This window comes from Heloderma suspectum, chromosome 1 (genome assembly GCF_057233095.1).
Source record: "Heloderma suspectum isolate Gila_16-S chromosome 1, 16-S_ref, whole genome shotgun sequence".
Lineage (NCBI taxonomy): Eukaryota > Metazoa > Chordata > Lepidosauria > Squamata > Helodermatidae > Heloderma > Heloderma suspectum.
Window position 1 is genome coordinate 353,177,246 of NC_139458.1, and position 15,053 is coordinate 353,192,298.

Here is a 15,053-nt window from a genome sequence, read left to right on the forward strand (position 1 = left end):
CATTTCTTCAAGAATTTGCCAGAGTTTTTTGTGATCCACACAATAGCGTAGTCAATGAAGCAGAAATAGACGTTTTTCTGGAATTCTCTTGCTTTCTCCATGATCCAGTGAATGTTGGCGATTTGATCTCTAGTTGCTCTGCCTCTTCGAAACCCAGCTTGTACTTCCGGTAGTTCTCAGTTCACATACTGCTGAAGCCTAGCTTGTAGTATTTTGAGCATAACCTTGCTGGCATGCGAAATGAGTGCAATTGTACAGTAGTTTGAACACTCTTTGGCATTGCCCTTCTTTGGAATTGGAACGTAAACTGACCTTTTCCAGTCTTGTGGCCACTGCTGAGTGTTCCAAATTTGTTGGCATATTGAGTGCAGCACTTTAACAGCATCATCTTTTAGGATCTTAAATAGCTCAGCTGGAATACTGTCATCTCCGCTAGCTTTGTTGTTAGTAATGCTTCCTAAGGCCCACTTGTCTTCACTCTCTAGGATGTCCGGCTCAAGTTCAGTGACCGCACTATCATGGCTATCAGGGACATTCAGATCTTTCTTCCATAGTTCTTCTGTGTATTCTTTCCACCTTTTCTTAATCTCATCTGCTTCTGTTAGGTCCCCTTTATCATGCCCGTCTTTGCACAAAACGTTCCCTTGAGATCTCCGATTTTCTTGAAGAGATCTCTAGTCTTTCCCATTCTATTGTTTTCCTCTATTTCTTTGCATTGTTCATTTAAGAAGGCCTTCTTGTCTCTCCTTGCTATTCTCTGGAACTCTGCATTCAGTTGGATATATCTTCCCCTTTCTCCCTTGCTTTTCGCTTCCCTTCTTTCCTCAGCTACTTGTAAAGCCTCATCAGACAGCCACTTTGCTTTCTTGCATTTCTTTTTCTTTGGGATGGATTTAGTTGCTGCCTCCTGAACAATGTTACGGACCTCCGTCCATAGTTCCTCAGGCACTCTGTCTATCAGGTCTAATCCCTTAAATCTATTCCTCACCTCCACTGTATATTCATACGGGATATGATTTAGGTCATACCTGAATGGTTGAGTGGTTTTCCCGACGTTCTTCAATTTCAGCCGAAATTTTGCAAGAAGCAGCTCATGATCTGAGCCACAGTCAGCTCCAGGTCTTGTTTCTACTGACTGTATAGAGCTTCTCCATCTTTGGCTGCAAAGGACATAATCAATCTGATTTCGATATTGACCATCTGGTGATGTCCATGTGTAGAGTCTCCTCTTGTGCTGTTGGAAAAGAGTGTTTGCTATGATCAGCGTGTTCTCTTGGCAAAACTCTATTAGCCTTTGTCCTGCTTCATTTTGTACACCAAGGCCATGCCTGCCTGTTATCCCGGTGATTTCTTGACTTCCTACTTTAGCATTCCAATCCCCTATGATGAAGAGGACATCTTTTTTTGGTGTTAGTTCTAGAAGGTGTTGTAGGTCTTCATAGAACCGGTCAACCTCAGCTTCTTCGGCCTCAGTAGTTGGGGCATAGACTTGAATTACGGTGATGTTGAATGGTTTGCCTTGGATTCGTACTGCGATCATTCTATTGTTTTTGAGATTGTACCCCAGTACTGCTTTTCCCACCCTTTTATTGACTATGAGTGCTACTCCATTTCTTCTAAGGGATTCTTGCCCACAGTAGTAGATATAATGGTCACCTGAATTAAATTTGCCCATGCTTGTCCATTTCAGTTTGCTGATTCCCAAGATGTCGATGTTCAATCTTGCTATCTCATGTTTGACCACCTCCAGTTTACCTTGATTCATTGATCTAACATTCCAGGTTCCTAAACAATATTGTTCTTTACAGCATCGGATTTTCTTTTCACCACCAGACACATCCACAGCTGAGTGTCCTTTCAGCTTTGGCCCAGCCACTTCACTCTTTCTGGCGCTACTTGGAAATACCCTCTGCTCTTCCCCAGTAGTATATTGCACACCTTCCGACCTGAGGTGCTCATCTTCCGGCGTCATATCTTTTAGCTTTGTGATATGTTCCATGGGGTCTTCTTGGCAAGAATACTGGAGTGGATTGCCATTTTCTTCTCCAGTGGACCACATTTTGTCAGAACTCTCCACCATGACCTGTCCGTCTTGGGTGGCCCTGCACGGCATAGCTGATGGCTTCACTGAGTTACGCAAGCCCCTTCGCCACAACAAGGCAGTGATCCATGAAGGGGAGTAGCTGACATTATATTTATACAATTGGAGCTGGTTCCCCACACGGATGTCACTGTAACTGGCCCTCACATGCTTCAGCCATCCAAAGGACAAGCTGAATGTTGGAGAATATTATGAAAGGGAGAAGAAAATGTCATAGTGCCTTTGAATAAATGATGCATTTATGCCTTCAGTATTGTGCATAGCTTCATTGACACACTATATCAATGTAGTGTTTGTTAAACACAATATAGTGTTTAACAAAGCTGTTAACAGCTTTCGGATTGAGGATTTTCAATGGGAAAATGGCAGAGGATAACAGTTAACCTTCTTCCTACTGTGCTGTGGTACTGATCAGGGTCACACCCTCTGCAGCTGCTTTTAGTTTAAAAAAAAAGAGAGAAGGAGAATCCTAATCACAGAATTAAAATACGCGTTGGCATCATGTGTAGTTGGACCCTTGGATACTGTTCTCAGGTAAGATAGCGTAGGCCTGGAAAAGAGACAGAGAGAGGCTGCAAATGTTAATGAAATGCACAAATGCAGGAAGCGTGGCTCACTTTCCTTTCTTGTATTCACTCATATGATTCACATTTGAAACCACTGTGTGAAGAACAACAAAAATTGTCAAGTGTGTGAAGTGTGTCTTCCATACAAGGAAACATTAAAGACATTTGGCCTGTTCAGCTGAGAAAACAGAAGTATAAACAGAGGATGTGGCTGAAGGTGTAGTTTTAGTAGTGGTTCAGATCATGTGAACTGGGAAGTGTGGCTTATGTTATGTGGCTTAATAGAACACTTGAGAGAACTTGGAACATCATAGGTGTAAATGTTGTTTAAAAAGGAATTGCTTTTCTGTGTTTTGGCCCATGGTGAACCTGCATGCCTTCCTTCCACTGTAAGTAAGGACGGTAAAAAAAAATCACTAAGCAGACAAAGAACGCATAGTATAAGATTGCACAGAGAACTCAGGACATCTGTCTTAATTGCTGGAGTTTTCCTGACCCTTAAACAGCAATTTGGTATTTAGGAAATGCAAAGGGGAAATGGAATATTATATTAATGCCCATATTAGTACCATCATGTACCTGGACTTGCCCAGTGTCAGAAACAGGATACTGGCCTGAATGTACAAGTCAATTGGTGTCTGCTTTTTATATGTCATCATGATGTATATCTGAAACAATCAAATAACTTTTAATTGCAAAACTAGTCAATCAGGAGTCCCACCTAGGCTCTTTATAATATATAGTTGAAGGCTTTTGTCTTCCGCTTGCTGAACAGAATGTCATCTTATATTGTGTTGATGCTTGGGTATCATTTACACATAGAAGTTTAATTAACCAAGTGAAAAATAATTCATTCTTTTTGTGTGTGTATGCAGATTAAAGGCAAGATTGTGAAGATCTGGCCTAAAACCAAAGATTGGCTGAAGGGCCTCCAGGAGGAAATTGCTAGGAAACGAGACAGCATTGCTCCTATGTCACCCACAGCAAACTCCTGCCTATTGGAGGAAAATTTTGATTTCTCATGTTTAGATTATGAATCAGAAGGTGTGTGGCATAAACTGTAGATGATGCTGTGAGTGGTCAGTTTCTGGACAGGCACTGTCTCTGTATGTATTCTTGTTTGGTATCTTTGGAATCAGGAAAGTAAGCAATGAGGCGTTGATGAGACCTGCAACACTTTGTGGCCTGGTTCACACATCATGGCTAGCTCTGAATGAGCGGGAGTAGGCATGCTGGCTCCCAACTGACTGACTGCTCCCACTGAGTTAAACAAGCCAGGGATGCTCCATCCTTTGGTTGTTTATTGTGACATCTGAACCTGGAATTGGAGATTGTTGGGGGAAGACCAGACCAGACTTGTAACCCATGGTTTGTTCTTGGGTTACAAGTCTGGGTTGTTCCTCTCCTACAAGCTCCAATTCTGGGTTCAGATGTCATGTTTAACTCAGTGAGAGTGGTCAGTTGGGAGCCAGTGTGCTCTACCTCTCTCCCACATCATTATAAACAACCCATGGTTAACAAATCATGGGTTGTTCGTGATATGTGAACCGGGTTACAGCATAATCCTATACACATCTGCTCAGACACAAATTCCTCTGAGTGCCATGGGACTTGCACAGGTAAGTGCATATAGGCTTGCAGCCTTAGTTTCTACTCTTCAGCCTGACCTTAAATTCTTTCAAATATATTCAGAACAAAGGTCCTTCACCTGCACTGTACCTCTTATAGTGGGATTTGCTGCCAAAGGCAGCCACAGTCCAAAGAAGGCATTAGACACATGAACTGGGATTCCTCTATTGCGGCTTTTTCTAGCTCCTCCTGTTGCATTAGGAGGTGTTTTGGAAGAAACTTTGAGCAGCTTGTTGGCACTGCATTCAGGAGGAGGTGCTCAGAAACCCTGATGCATGTGCGAAAGCTTCTCACACATGCTTTTGGGTCCTGATCTGAGGAGCTAGCTAGTCTCTTTAGCTATGCTCTCTATGGAACAATACCACCTCTCTTCTAAAAATTTCCCTTTCATTTTGACAGAAATTATAACAAGGGTAAAGAAATGAACAGAAAACCTATTCCTCATCTCCCATTCCTGCACTGAGCAGGGGGTTGGACTCGATGGCTTTGTAGCCCCTTCCAACCATACTATTCTATGATTTACCCATCAGTATTTTATTTTAATTTATTTTAATCTTCTGATTTAGGTGATATCCTAGATGATGAAGATGATTATTTGGATGACGTGTTACCTCAGTTATCTCTTGCAACAGAAAAACCATTAGCAGTGGAAGATTTGCTAGATGGGCCTGAATATTTGATAGTGGCATCCATGGTGCATGCAAACAAATCTCACCTTGCTGGAAGAAAGCTGCATCCACATAAAGGTAACCTTGGTAACTTCTTTATAGGATGGTGGACCAGGTGTAGCCATAGTAATCAGAAGGCCCATTCAAAGCAGGCTTTTGAAACATGCCTTTCTATATGAAGGTCATATTAATAGGGGAAGGTCCAGCTTTCATGTGCGTGGAAATCTGTGTCTGTGATAGATAAATTTAGCTCATTAATTTATCATTGGCTATTTTATATTAATAAGTAAAGCATGTTTTTGTCATGCTGCGCTATGTAGACCTGGAAGCAGATAACACTGGATGAAAATTCATTTGTGTAACCATGTTCAGTGTAACCATGTTTCAGTTCAGTGCTTTTTAAAAGTTAGCCAACAAACAAACATGAATGGGCTTTAGATCCAGGACCCGAGCATACAGGGGGCGGGGGAGGGCCCAGAGTTCACTTTACCAGGATCCAGAGTTCGTGGGGAGGCCAGCCAAGGCTGCACACCCATTACTATGTGGTGTAACTCCCATAATTCCCAGCCAGCATGGCCAATAGCTTGGTACAGAGCACCCATGTGCCCTCTAGTAAAAAGAAATCAGCCAATGGCCATGCTGGCTAAAAGTTATGGGAATTGTAGTCCAACACATCTTGAGGACACCAGGCGGGGGAAGGCTAGGTTAGGGGAATTTTAAGTTTTGATGATTTGTCTTTCTGAAAATGTATATAATAACTTCCTCCTGGTGGAAGTTATTTGAATAGCCATTGGCTATAAACAATAAATGTGACAGATTAACAGATGGGTTGAATTGGCCAGTGAGACACACCACAAATGTACTTGTGTGTGGAATCTAATTCTGTTGCAATCAGGTGTCAAAAGCCAATCTGGAAGAAATGGGGATTGTGCAAATTCATGGAGGAGAAGGCTATCAGTAGCTATTAGTCCTGATGGCGCTATGCCACCTCCACTGTCAGAGGCAGTATGCTTGTGTACATCAACTGCTGGGGAACATGGGCGAGAGAGTGCTACTGCACTCATGTCCTGTGAGTTACCCACAGGCAGCTGGTTGGCCACTGTGTGAACAGAATGCGGGACTAGATGGACCCTTGGTCTGATCCTGCATGGCTCTTCTTATGTTCTTACATTCTTAATCTGTGCTGAGCTCAGAGTTTGGTGTCAGACTTCACAGAACTACTTGCCATTGGCCAGAGCAGCATTCCCTAACCTGTCCTCCAGATGTTTTGGACTTCCAACTCCCAGCAGCCCCAGCCAGCATGGCCAATGGTTAGGAATGCTGGTAGTTGTAGTCCAATACTTCTGGAGGGCACCAGGCTGAGTAAGGCTAGGCTAGAGTCACTGAGTCTGTCCATCTCTGCCTCCTTCATAGTGCCCCAGCCTGCACTATAAACTGTCTGGGATAGGCAGGGGCATTTTTGCACCATCGCATGTATGCTTTGTGGGAGTTGGATGTGCATTTAATATGTACCCAGTCCTTTTCAGAAAGAAAGCTGTGTGTCATTGTGCCTTCAGAGCAAGCCATGTGGCCCAAACTCCATGACTCAACAAGCTTGTGAATTTCAGGAACATCTGCACAGTGCAAAGGGGAACATGCCACTTGATTTGCTGACTGGACTTCCCCTGTAACTAGATGTTTCCCCAGTTAGGAATGACAGGGACCAAGGACTCAAGCAGTTGATTAAGCTTGATACCTTGCTGCTTGACAGAAGGGAGTGCCTGCAATTGGGTCACTAAACACTTGGGAAGTTTCCTCATGAGGCAAGGACGTGTCTGTGATTTGTTTATTCATTCTCAGCTTCTCTTCTTTCATGGGATCTAATTTCAATATCTAAGCTTTCTCTTCATATGGTTCTGTTTTCCATTTATAAATTATTTCTGACATATTCCCTAGATGATGCTGACCTGGCTGAACTAAAACAAGAGCTAGAAGGAAGTGGGGAGTTTTGCCATCGTTCACCGAGCAGGTCTCTTTCTGTCCCTGGTAGGCCTCGACAGCCTCATCCGCCACAGAGACCGCCTCCTCCAGGTGGGAGTTCATATTTTTGCTCTAAAGAGCTTCCTCTGCTCTAAAGAGCTTAGAAGCCTTTCTGGCATCTAAGATTTCAGCAGGCCCTATCCACAAACTTCCACACCTATCTTCACAGTTATAAGGTCTAGAAACTTGTTTTAAAAGAATAAAATTAAGCTTCTATTCTTGCAAGCCGAATTCCACATTCCATACTATGTTCTTCATTTTTTCTGCATTCCTGTGGAATGACAATATACATATAGTGCTGGAAGTAGATTCTGCTGATGCCAATGAGACTTATGCCCAAATATTTACATCGGATTGACATATTAGTCACATAAATCCTTGCACTGATGTCAGAAGCAAGCCCTCGCATGCTCTGTGGAATGTACTTCTGCATAAACATGTATAGGTATTAACTATCATTGATATTTGGCCTCACATTTTAGATTAACAACTGATTCTTCTTTTAATCCAAGAGTTGATAAAGATGGTTGTCTTTAAGTAGAAAGATACTGTCCAGTGTTTTTAATTGTTACTGTCCATGTGGGTGACATTCAGTTAATTATGTCTATATGGAAAGAGATTAGAGAGCCTTAGAGAATAGTAACAATTTTCAGCAGTGTAGTAGTATTAGTCTGTTGCAGCAAAAAACAATGAAGAGTGTTGTGACATCTTAAAGTCTAACAAATTCATCAGGCCATAACAAATTTGTTAGTCTTTAAGGTGCCACAAGAATCATCGTTGTTTTTTGAGCATTGTGTTTATTTAATCCAGCAATGGGTAACCTGTGGCCCTCCAGATGTTGTTGGAGTATAACTCCCATCAGCCCCAGTCAACATGGCCAGTAGTCAGGTATGATGGGAACTGTAGTCCAATAACATCCAGAGAGCCACAAGTTCACCACTTCTGATAATCCATAAAGATGCCATTTTTAATTCAGCTAAGGGTTACTGAAGCTAAAACACAAAGGATTTCCCCTCCATTTTCCTATATGACAGGTATTCCATACATAAGTGTTGAGATATTTATATTTCTCACTTTTTCATATGCCTTGTTTTGTTGTTCTTTTTAAAAGGAACTAATTAAATATCCCAATGTTTTTTAAAATGTACAGTGCTATTTAGCAGCTAGCCAGAAAAAACAAAACCCCAGTCAGCGAGAGTGATTCCACTTCATGCATCTGTTTGAACTGGTTGTAATACATGCTAAGGAGCCAGACTGCTGAGCACCATTTCCCATGTGAGAGACTCCAGGGGGTGCATGTGTGTGTTTCCTAACACAGGTTCTGCTTAGCCGAGGGAGGCAGGGTGGGCAGTTGCAGAGCCGTTGGGTGATTTGGCGGCGGCGGCAATGGCAGCTGTGTGGGTTGATGTTAGATCTACTCCGTACATATTTCTTTCACCCCACATTAGAACCTCAAGCAGACTCAGTCCACCCTATCTGTCATCACCAGCCAACGGAGCAAACAGGACATTTTATTATTAGCTACACTCCTGCTGGAAACCACCAAGCTCTGCCCCTGACCTGTTTCATTCATCAGCCCCATCCCGCTATCAGGATTTTTGAAATCAAAAGTTGGCAAATGTACTGTGTTGGAGTATAGCATTTTCAGTGTTACCTTTTACTTAAACACCCCATGCACAAAAGGTTAGAAAAGTATTCATGTTGCCTTTCCTGCAGCTGGAGTATCTGTTAAAAAATCCCCATCGGACAGCTCCATCTCTTCAGCAGGCCACTCTCTGTCCTCCATCCTGCAGACTGCAAAGCTTCTTCCAGGGGCACCACAGCAACCAGTGAGTAGCTCAGCACAGTTGTACCAAGCATAAGAAGAGAGAGAGAGAGAGAGAGAACGACGCACCGAACTTTAAATTAATGTATCCAGTATAGTATTTAGTTAGGAACTTCCTATGAGATGCTGAAGTTGTATAGCAAACATTATCTGTAGGATGAGGGTATTAGGAGGGTATTCACAGGGGCTGGCAGACAAAGACACACGTGTGTGTGTGCATAAACATGCTTGTAAAAGCAGCCATTTAGGAACACTTCACACAACATGATCTTGCCAATCAATGTATGATGACAAGAATTAAGTACATAATACAATAGACTAAGAAAATTAGATAACAGTAATAACATGGTGGTATAATAATGAGCAGTTATCCCAGTATCATGGCCAGTCCTAATAAGCTGTGTGGTCTCAATAGGGAGACTAAAGGAAAATGAACATGTGACACCACTTTTGTGCCAGTTGCACTGGCTACCAGTGTGTTTCTGGGTCCATTTCAAAGTCCTGGTATTCACCTTAAGGCCCTAAAGAGGACTGGATTACCTTAAGGAGCATCTGCACCTATATGACTCTGCCTAGAATCTAGATCTGTTTCAGAGTTCTTGCTTGTTTACCCACTTGTAAAATTGATTAGGACAGGACCTTCTTGGTGGCGGCTCTGCAGTTGTAGAACTCTCTTCCAGTTAATAATCACTTGGCATCTTCAGTTCTGGCATTCAGAAAAGCCTTCAAAACATTCCTTTTCACTACTGAATTTCCTTAAGTGAACTGTATGATCTAAAGCAGTTTTTAAAATCATACGTCTGTTTCACTGTGTGCACATTATGCTTACATACTCTACCTAATGATCCATTGTTTGTATTTTTAAATGAATAGATGAGTAAATAAATAATACTTGCACTGCCACAGCTATCAAAATTGTCAAGGCTATGAGCCATTTCTTAAAACACAGAAAGGAAGGCTAGCAGCCAAGAATCCTAATCTGTGCACCCCTGGGGCAATTCACCATCATCTAGAGGGGAAAGCCCACTTAAAGCTCAGTCTTTGCCAGTTTCCTAAATGACAGAAGCAAGGTGGCTGTATGAACTTTCCTGAGCACAGAGTTCCAGAGGCATGGTGCCACTACAGTGAAGGCCCTTGGCCTAGTCACCACCTTGGTTGTGGCAGCACCCTAAATAGGGCATTTTTGGAAAATCTAAGGGCATGGGGGAAGGGAGGGGGAGAAAGGAGTGTATGAGAGAAGGTATTCCTTCCCATGACAGGGATTAATTTGCACTGATTCATGACCATTAGAAAAGAGCTAGTCACTCTGAAAATAATAAGCCTGCTTTCATGTTTACACCCTGCTCCAGAGAACGATGTGTATATGACTTTCTCCTGGGCTCACTCTCTCTTTTGTTTGTGTTTCCTTTTAAATTCTTGTAAGCCAAAATCACGGACTGGAATTAGTAAGCCATATAATGTCAAGCAGATCAAAACCACCACCCCTCAGGAAGCAGAGGAAGCTATCCGGTGTTTGATGCAAGCAAAAGGAGGTAAACTCAGCTTTCTGCTAAAAGCTTCGTCAATACCTGTTCTTACATTTTATGCTATCCTTCCATAACTATGGCATATATAAGAAGCATCTCTTTTGGGAGCCCTCATCAAATTAGGTTACTGCAGTACTCATTTCCTGTATAATGGAATGGGGGAGGCGCACCTTCAGTTTGCATAACAGTAACACTAGTCTTTTTGTTTTGAGCTGAACTTATTTCTCCCTTTTTAAATTGACCTCATTAAGTCAACACATACGTTTTTAAATTCCTTGCAAGCTCTTACATTTAACCAGAGACACTGAAGTTATAAAAAAAAAAATAGTAATGCGCTAAGTGAAAATGGTTCCTGTAATTGAGATGGTTCCTGTTTGGCCTTATTTTGCTATTATTGCAAAAAGGTTCCCTTACCACAGCCGTTCTTAAACTGTGGTTTGCAAGGGGCTGATAGTTTGCATGGTTTTTCAAGTGATCTGTGAGACCTCACACAATTCCTTCTGCATTCCTGTGCATTTGTACTGAGCATGTGGAGAGAAGAGGGAAATGTTGCTGGTTATGTGCATTTTCTGTGCTATTGAAGTGTTTTAAGTCAGTAGAGGCACTACTATTCTGAGCCAATTCCTGCATTACAGCTTCCAAAAGGGAGACCACTTTGAAGTGTGGTGGTTGCTCCAGATGGCAACTGTAACATGTAAGAGTTGCTTGCCATGTAGATCACCCACATTACACATTGAAGTGTGTCCATGCCACCAACAAGTGCTTATGGTCCCATTCACCCATCATGTCAAGCCATGAATCCTGGCTTATTAAACCATAATGTGCTTGAGAAGCATGCTAGTGCATGCACCCTATTCACTTCCCCCTTCATGCAAACAGGTAAACAAACCAGGTACCTGCAATTAAGCATAGCTTCCCGTGGCATCCAACCCTGAGACTTTGGTTAATTACTCCCAAGCAAGCTAGGATTCATAAGACAACTTCAAGTCCTGGTTTAAGGGTGAGTACCAATCCTGGCTTTTGGGGGAGCATTTAACCATAGTTTCAGGTTTCAATGTGATGGGAAGCTATGCTTAATTGTGGCTTCCTGGTTTGTTTACCTGCTCACTTGAAGGGAAGAGCAAAGCAGGAGCAAACGGGCTGTGTGCTTGTAGACATCATAGTTTATTCATGGCTTCCTGTGACGTGCAAATGTGGCTTATAGGGGGACTGTGGAGGCTCCTTACACAACATGGGTATTCCACGCCACTGAATGCTTGGTGAGTGCTATATTGTAGCATCCTTGAAGCTATAGACCTGATCAGTTCCTGTTTGGGAGACTCCACGCAATGCTATGTAACCCACTCTGCATTAATGTTATGCCTATGACCTCAAAGACTACCCATGGTGGATGTTACACACTGCTGCTGTAATGTGTATGAGAGGTGCTCACTATATTTATTTTATTTATTATTTTATTGTTACATTTATATTCTGCCTTTTTTCCTCCAAGGAACTCAAGGCAGCTTGCATGGTCCTCCTCCTCTCCATTTTATCCTCACAACAACCCTGTGAGGCAGGTTAGGCTGAGAGTCAGTGACTGGCCCAAAGTCAAAGTCATCCAGTGAGCTTCATAAGTGGGGACTAGAACCCAGATCGCCCAAGTCCCTGTCCAACACTCTAATTACTACACCATGTTAGTTCTCATTCCGGTTCTTTTCAAAACTGTAATTATTTGACCTATCGAGTGTGGGCTGTCTAGCATGCAGAATTTACACAGTCTGTTTCTTATGGCCTAGGTTGAGTCTGCAGAGCTTATAGTGTTAATCTTTGAAACTAAGGCAAAGTAATCTTATGGGGAGATGAAATAATTTATGTCAGGATCCTCATTTTCAGAGCAAGGCTGTAAATTCCTTACCTTAAAAATTGATTTCTTGCCTCAAAGCTGCCGTTGCTTCCTTTTAGCTTTTCATCTGGCTTGACAAAAACAAGAGTGGAAATTGTTGGTTTGTGGGTTTTAAAGAAATTTCTATGTTTGTATAATTACAGGTCAATACAAAATTAAGGTGTTAAAATTCTTTTAATATTTTCAGTGTAGTGCTCATGTAAAAACATGACACCAGAAGCTGCCTAGTAGCAAGTGAGACCATCAGTCCACCTAAGTCAGTGTTATCTACTACGCTGACTAGCGGCAGCTCTCCGGGTTTTCAAGCATGGGCCTTTCCCAGGCCAACCCAGAGGTGACAGGGGTTGAACCTGGGACCTTTTGCATGCAAAACATGTCTACGTCAAGGGCTCCTTGGAGGCCACTCTCAGTCTAATCCAGTAGCCAAGTCCAGACACAGAAAAAAGGGATTCTTTTCAAAGCTTTATTCCTCTTTTACAACTTAACAACTCTACTGTTAGCAACTAGATATGAGCAGCAGAGTACCTATGCCCTAAGTTGGAACAGTTGGTCCCCGTTTGAAAGGGAATCACTGGCAGACCCTGAACTTAAGGGCTAGGGAGAGTCCCTCCCCTTTTCCCTTGGATCCTCTGGGCGCAACCGTTGTTTGCGCGCCAACCGGGCACTACGCCTCCTTTCCGCGCCCTCCATTTGGCGCCGCTCTCTGCGTCGGCGACGTGCGTCCATCAAGTCTGCTTCCTCTGTCACTCCCAGGACTGCTATCTAAGCTAGGAATGCCGGTGGGAGGAATCTCCGTCAGCTGTTGGCCCTGGGAAAGAGGAGTGCACTCCTCCCCCAGGAGCGACTCCTCTTCCTCAGAATCAGAACTACTCTGGGATTCTATGGGCTCAGTGTCCACCCTGACAGTCTATGGCCTTTCCCCTCAGCTTCTGTTAACGTAAATAATGAAATATAGGGCGTCTTTAAATTAGGACTACGTTTGTTCAGACGTTTCCACAAAAATGGGCGATGCTTATTAGTAGTAAGTTTAGTAAAAATCTTGTCTTCAGTGTGCATTTTCAGCCCAGGCAATGCCAGGTTTGTCACAATGGATAAACATGTTGTTGAGAATAAAACAGTTTGGGAAATGGTAGTTTGAATTTATCTGGCATATAGAATAAACAGATTGCTACTGTTTGTGTTTCAGTAACACCAGAAGAAGCCTTGGCACCCATTCCAGTAAGAACTCAAACTGTCACAAAACCTGAGACCTTCCCCTGTGTTCCAAAACCAGCACCATTTCACAACCTGCAACCAGCCCCAGTGCTCATACCTCAGCGTCCTCCACCAAAAGTTCCAGCTACTAAGAAACCGGCACCCTTGCAAAGGATGGGTGGGAAGCCGGTATGTGTACGTATCTCAGCATATCTAGTTTACCAGCATCATAGAATCCTTTAATATAGGCTGCAGGCTGTTAACTTTCAGATGTCTAGGGATTATGTGTGCAATCAATAGATATAAGTTAAGGACAAAAATTGCAAATCGGTAAAGCAACCATCATTTGTTTGTCACTGAGCTGAGTTAGTAGGTTTTCAGCCATCAAACGACATCCCCTGTAGCATTCCTCATTTCCTAATCAACCATAAGAATTGCTAGCATGACATCTGTCTGCATGAGGCCTGCGTGTAGAAACAAGGGAACAGTCGGCAGTGAAATGCCACGGACACCATATCAGGCTCCCTCTAGGATGTATGCAGCTATTCGAATACATGTCTAAGCAAACTATTCCTACCATGGGAGCAGGTGTGGCACACATAAGAAATTATTTAAATGTATCACTGCCCACTTTCAAAAGCTGTTCTGCTCATGCCTTCCACTTTCCTTTTGTTGATATGCTGAGTTGCTCAAGAAAACCAAGAGTCTGTTTTTTTTAAAAAAGGCAAATTTTATGCACAGAATTATGATGTGCTGGAATAGTTGAACAGTGGTTTGCAGAACCTGGCACATTTATTGTTTTTTAATAACAGATGCTACGGAGGCTAGAGAAGAGGTATGGTATTCAGGAATAATAAAGGGGGCAAGTGTACAGGGTATCAGAGTAAACAAATGGGACCTGAAAAACAATGTTGTAGTGTATCCCCATCCCCTAAAAGGAGAACTGCTGTTCAGGGCTTCAGCCAGTCTGGATCAAGAGCCTTATAGTGCTGTTCCAGCCTCTCTGAAATGACCTATCCAGACAATGAGATAGTTCTCAGTACCCTTTTTACATCTATGAGTCTCTTCCTCCATTTCTTTCAGAGAAGGAAAATGGTGCAAAGAACAATGGAGAAAGAGACAAATAGAGGGGGTATGGAGGATAGTGGAAGGTGGGTACTTATATCTATGCTCTTCTAGCCTCTCTTGCCTGCTGATTCCCAGCATTTTGCTTCCTTTTCACTTTTTCCCAACCACCTAAGCAAGGAAGATTCACAGCAGGAGCAAAGAGAAAAAAGAGAAAGCTTTGCTGTTGTCATTCAGCCTTTGAACGCTTTGTGGTAAACCACTTCCCAGCCAGGCATGCTTTCCTCTGAGATGCTTCATTCTATTCCCCCTTCCCTAGGGTTTTCTTTTCCACTTGACTACTGAGCATGCACAATCTGCATTTGACAGTTTTGTGAAGGGTCCCTCCCTTAGATTTGATTTTTAAAAGGTTTCCTGTATTTCTGCAAACCTCAGGACACAGCTTTTTGCACATTTTGAACAGATGTCCTGAGATCCTCTGAACAAGAGCTAGAAATTTGCTAATTTAAAAAAATGAATGTGGATTTAAAAAAAAAGAATCCAAATGCGATAACCGCTTTCATACAGAACACCGT

At 42.6% G+C, this 15,053-nt stretch overlaps 1 protein-coding gene across 4 annotated transcripts in view; it reads left to right on the top strand.

The window, feature by feature from the left end:
- The window catches only part of SYNJ2 (synaptojanin 2), a 91,275-nt gene that overhangs the window by 72,694 nt on the left and 3,528 nt on the right, over positions 1 to 15,053 (top strand). For 3 of the 4 annotated variants that reach the window (XM_084827890.1, XM_084827892.1, XM_084827893.1), the window contains 6 exons: positions 3,543 to 3,711; positions 4,863 to 5,042; positions 6,900 to 7,034; positions 8,700 to 8,812; positions 10,232 to 10,340; positions 13,406 to 13,608. In XM_084827890.1, the coding sequence (XP_084684016.1) occupies positions 3,543 to 3,711; positions 4,863 to 5,042; positions 6,900 to 7,034; positions 8,700 to 8,812; positions 10,232 to 10,340; positions 13,406 to 13,608 (909 nt within the window). The remainder of the gene's footprint in view (positions 1 to 3,542; positions 3,712 to 4,862; positions 5,043 to 6,899; positions 7,035 to 8,699; positions 8,813 to 10,231; positions 10,341 to 13,405; positions 13,609 to 15,053) is intronic. The other variant, XM_084827891.1, reaches the window with a different exon arrangement.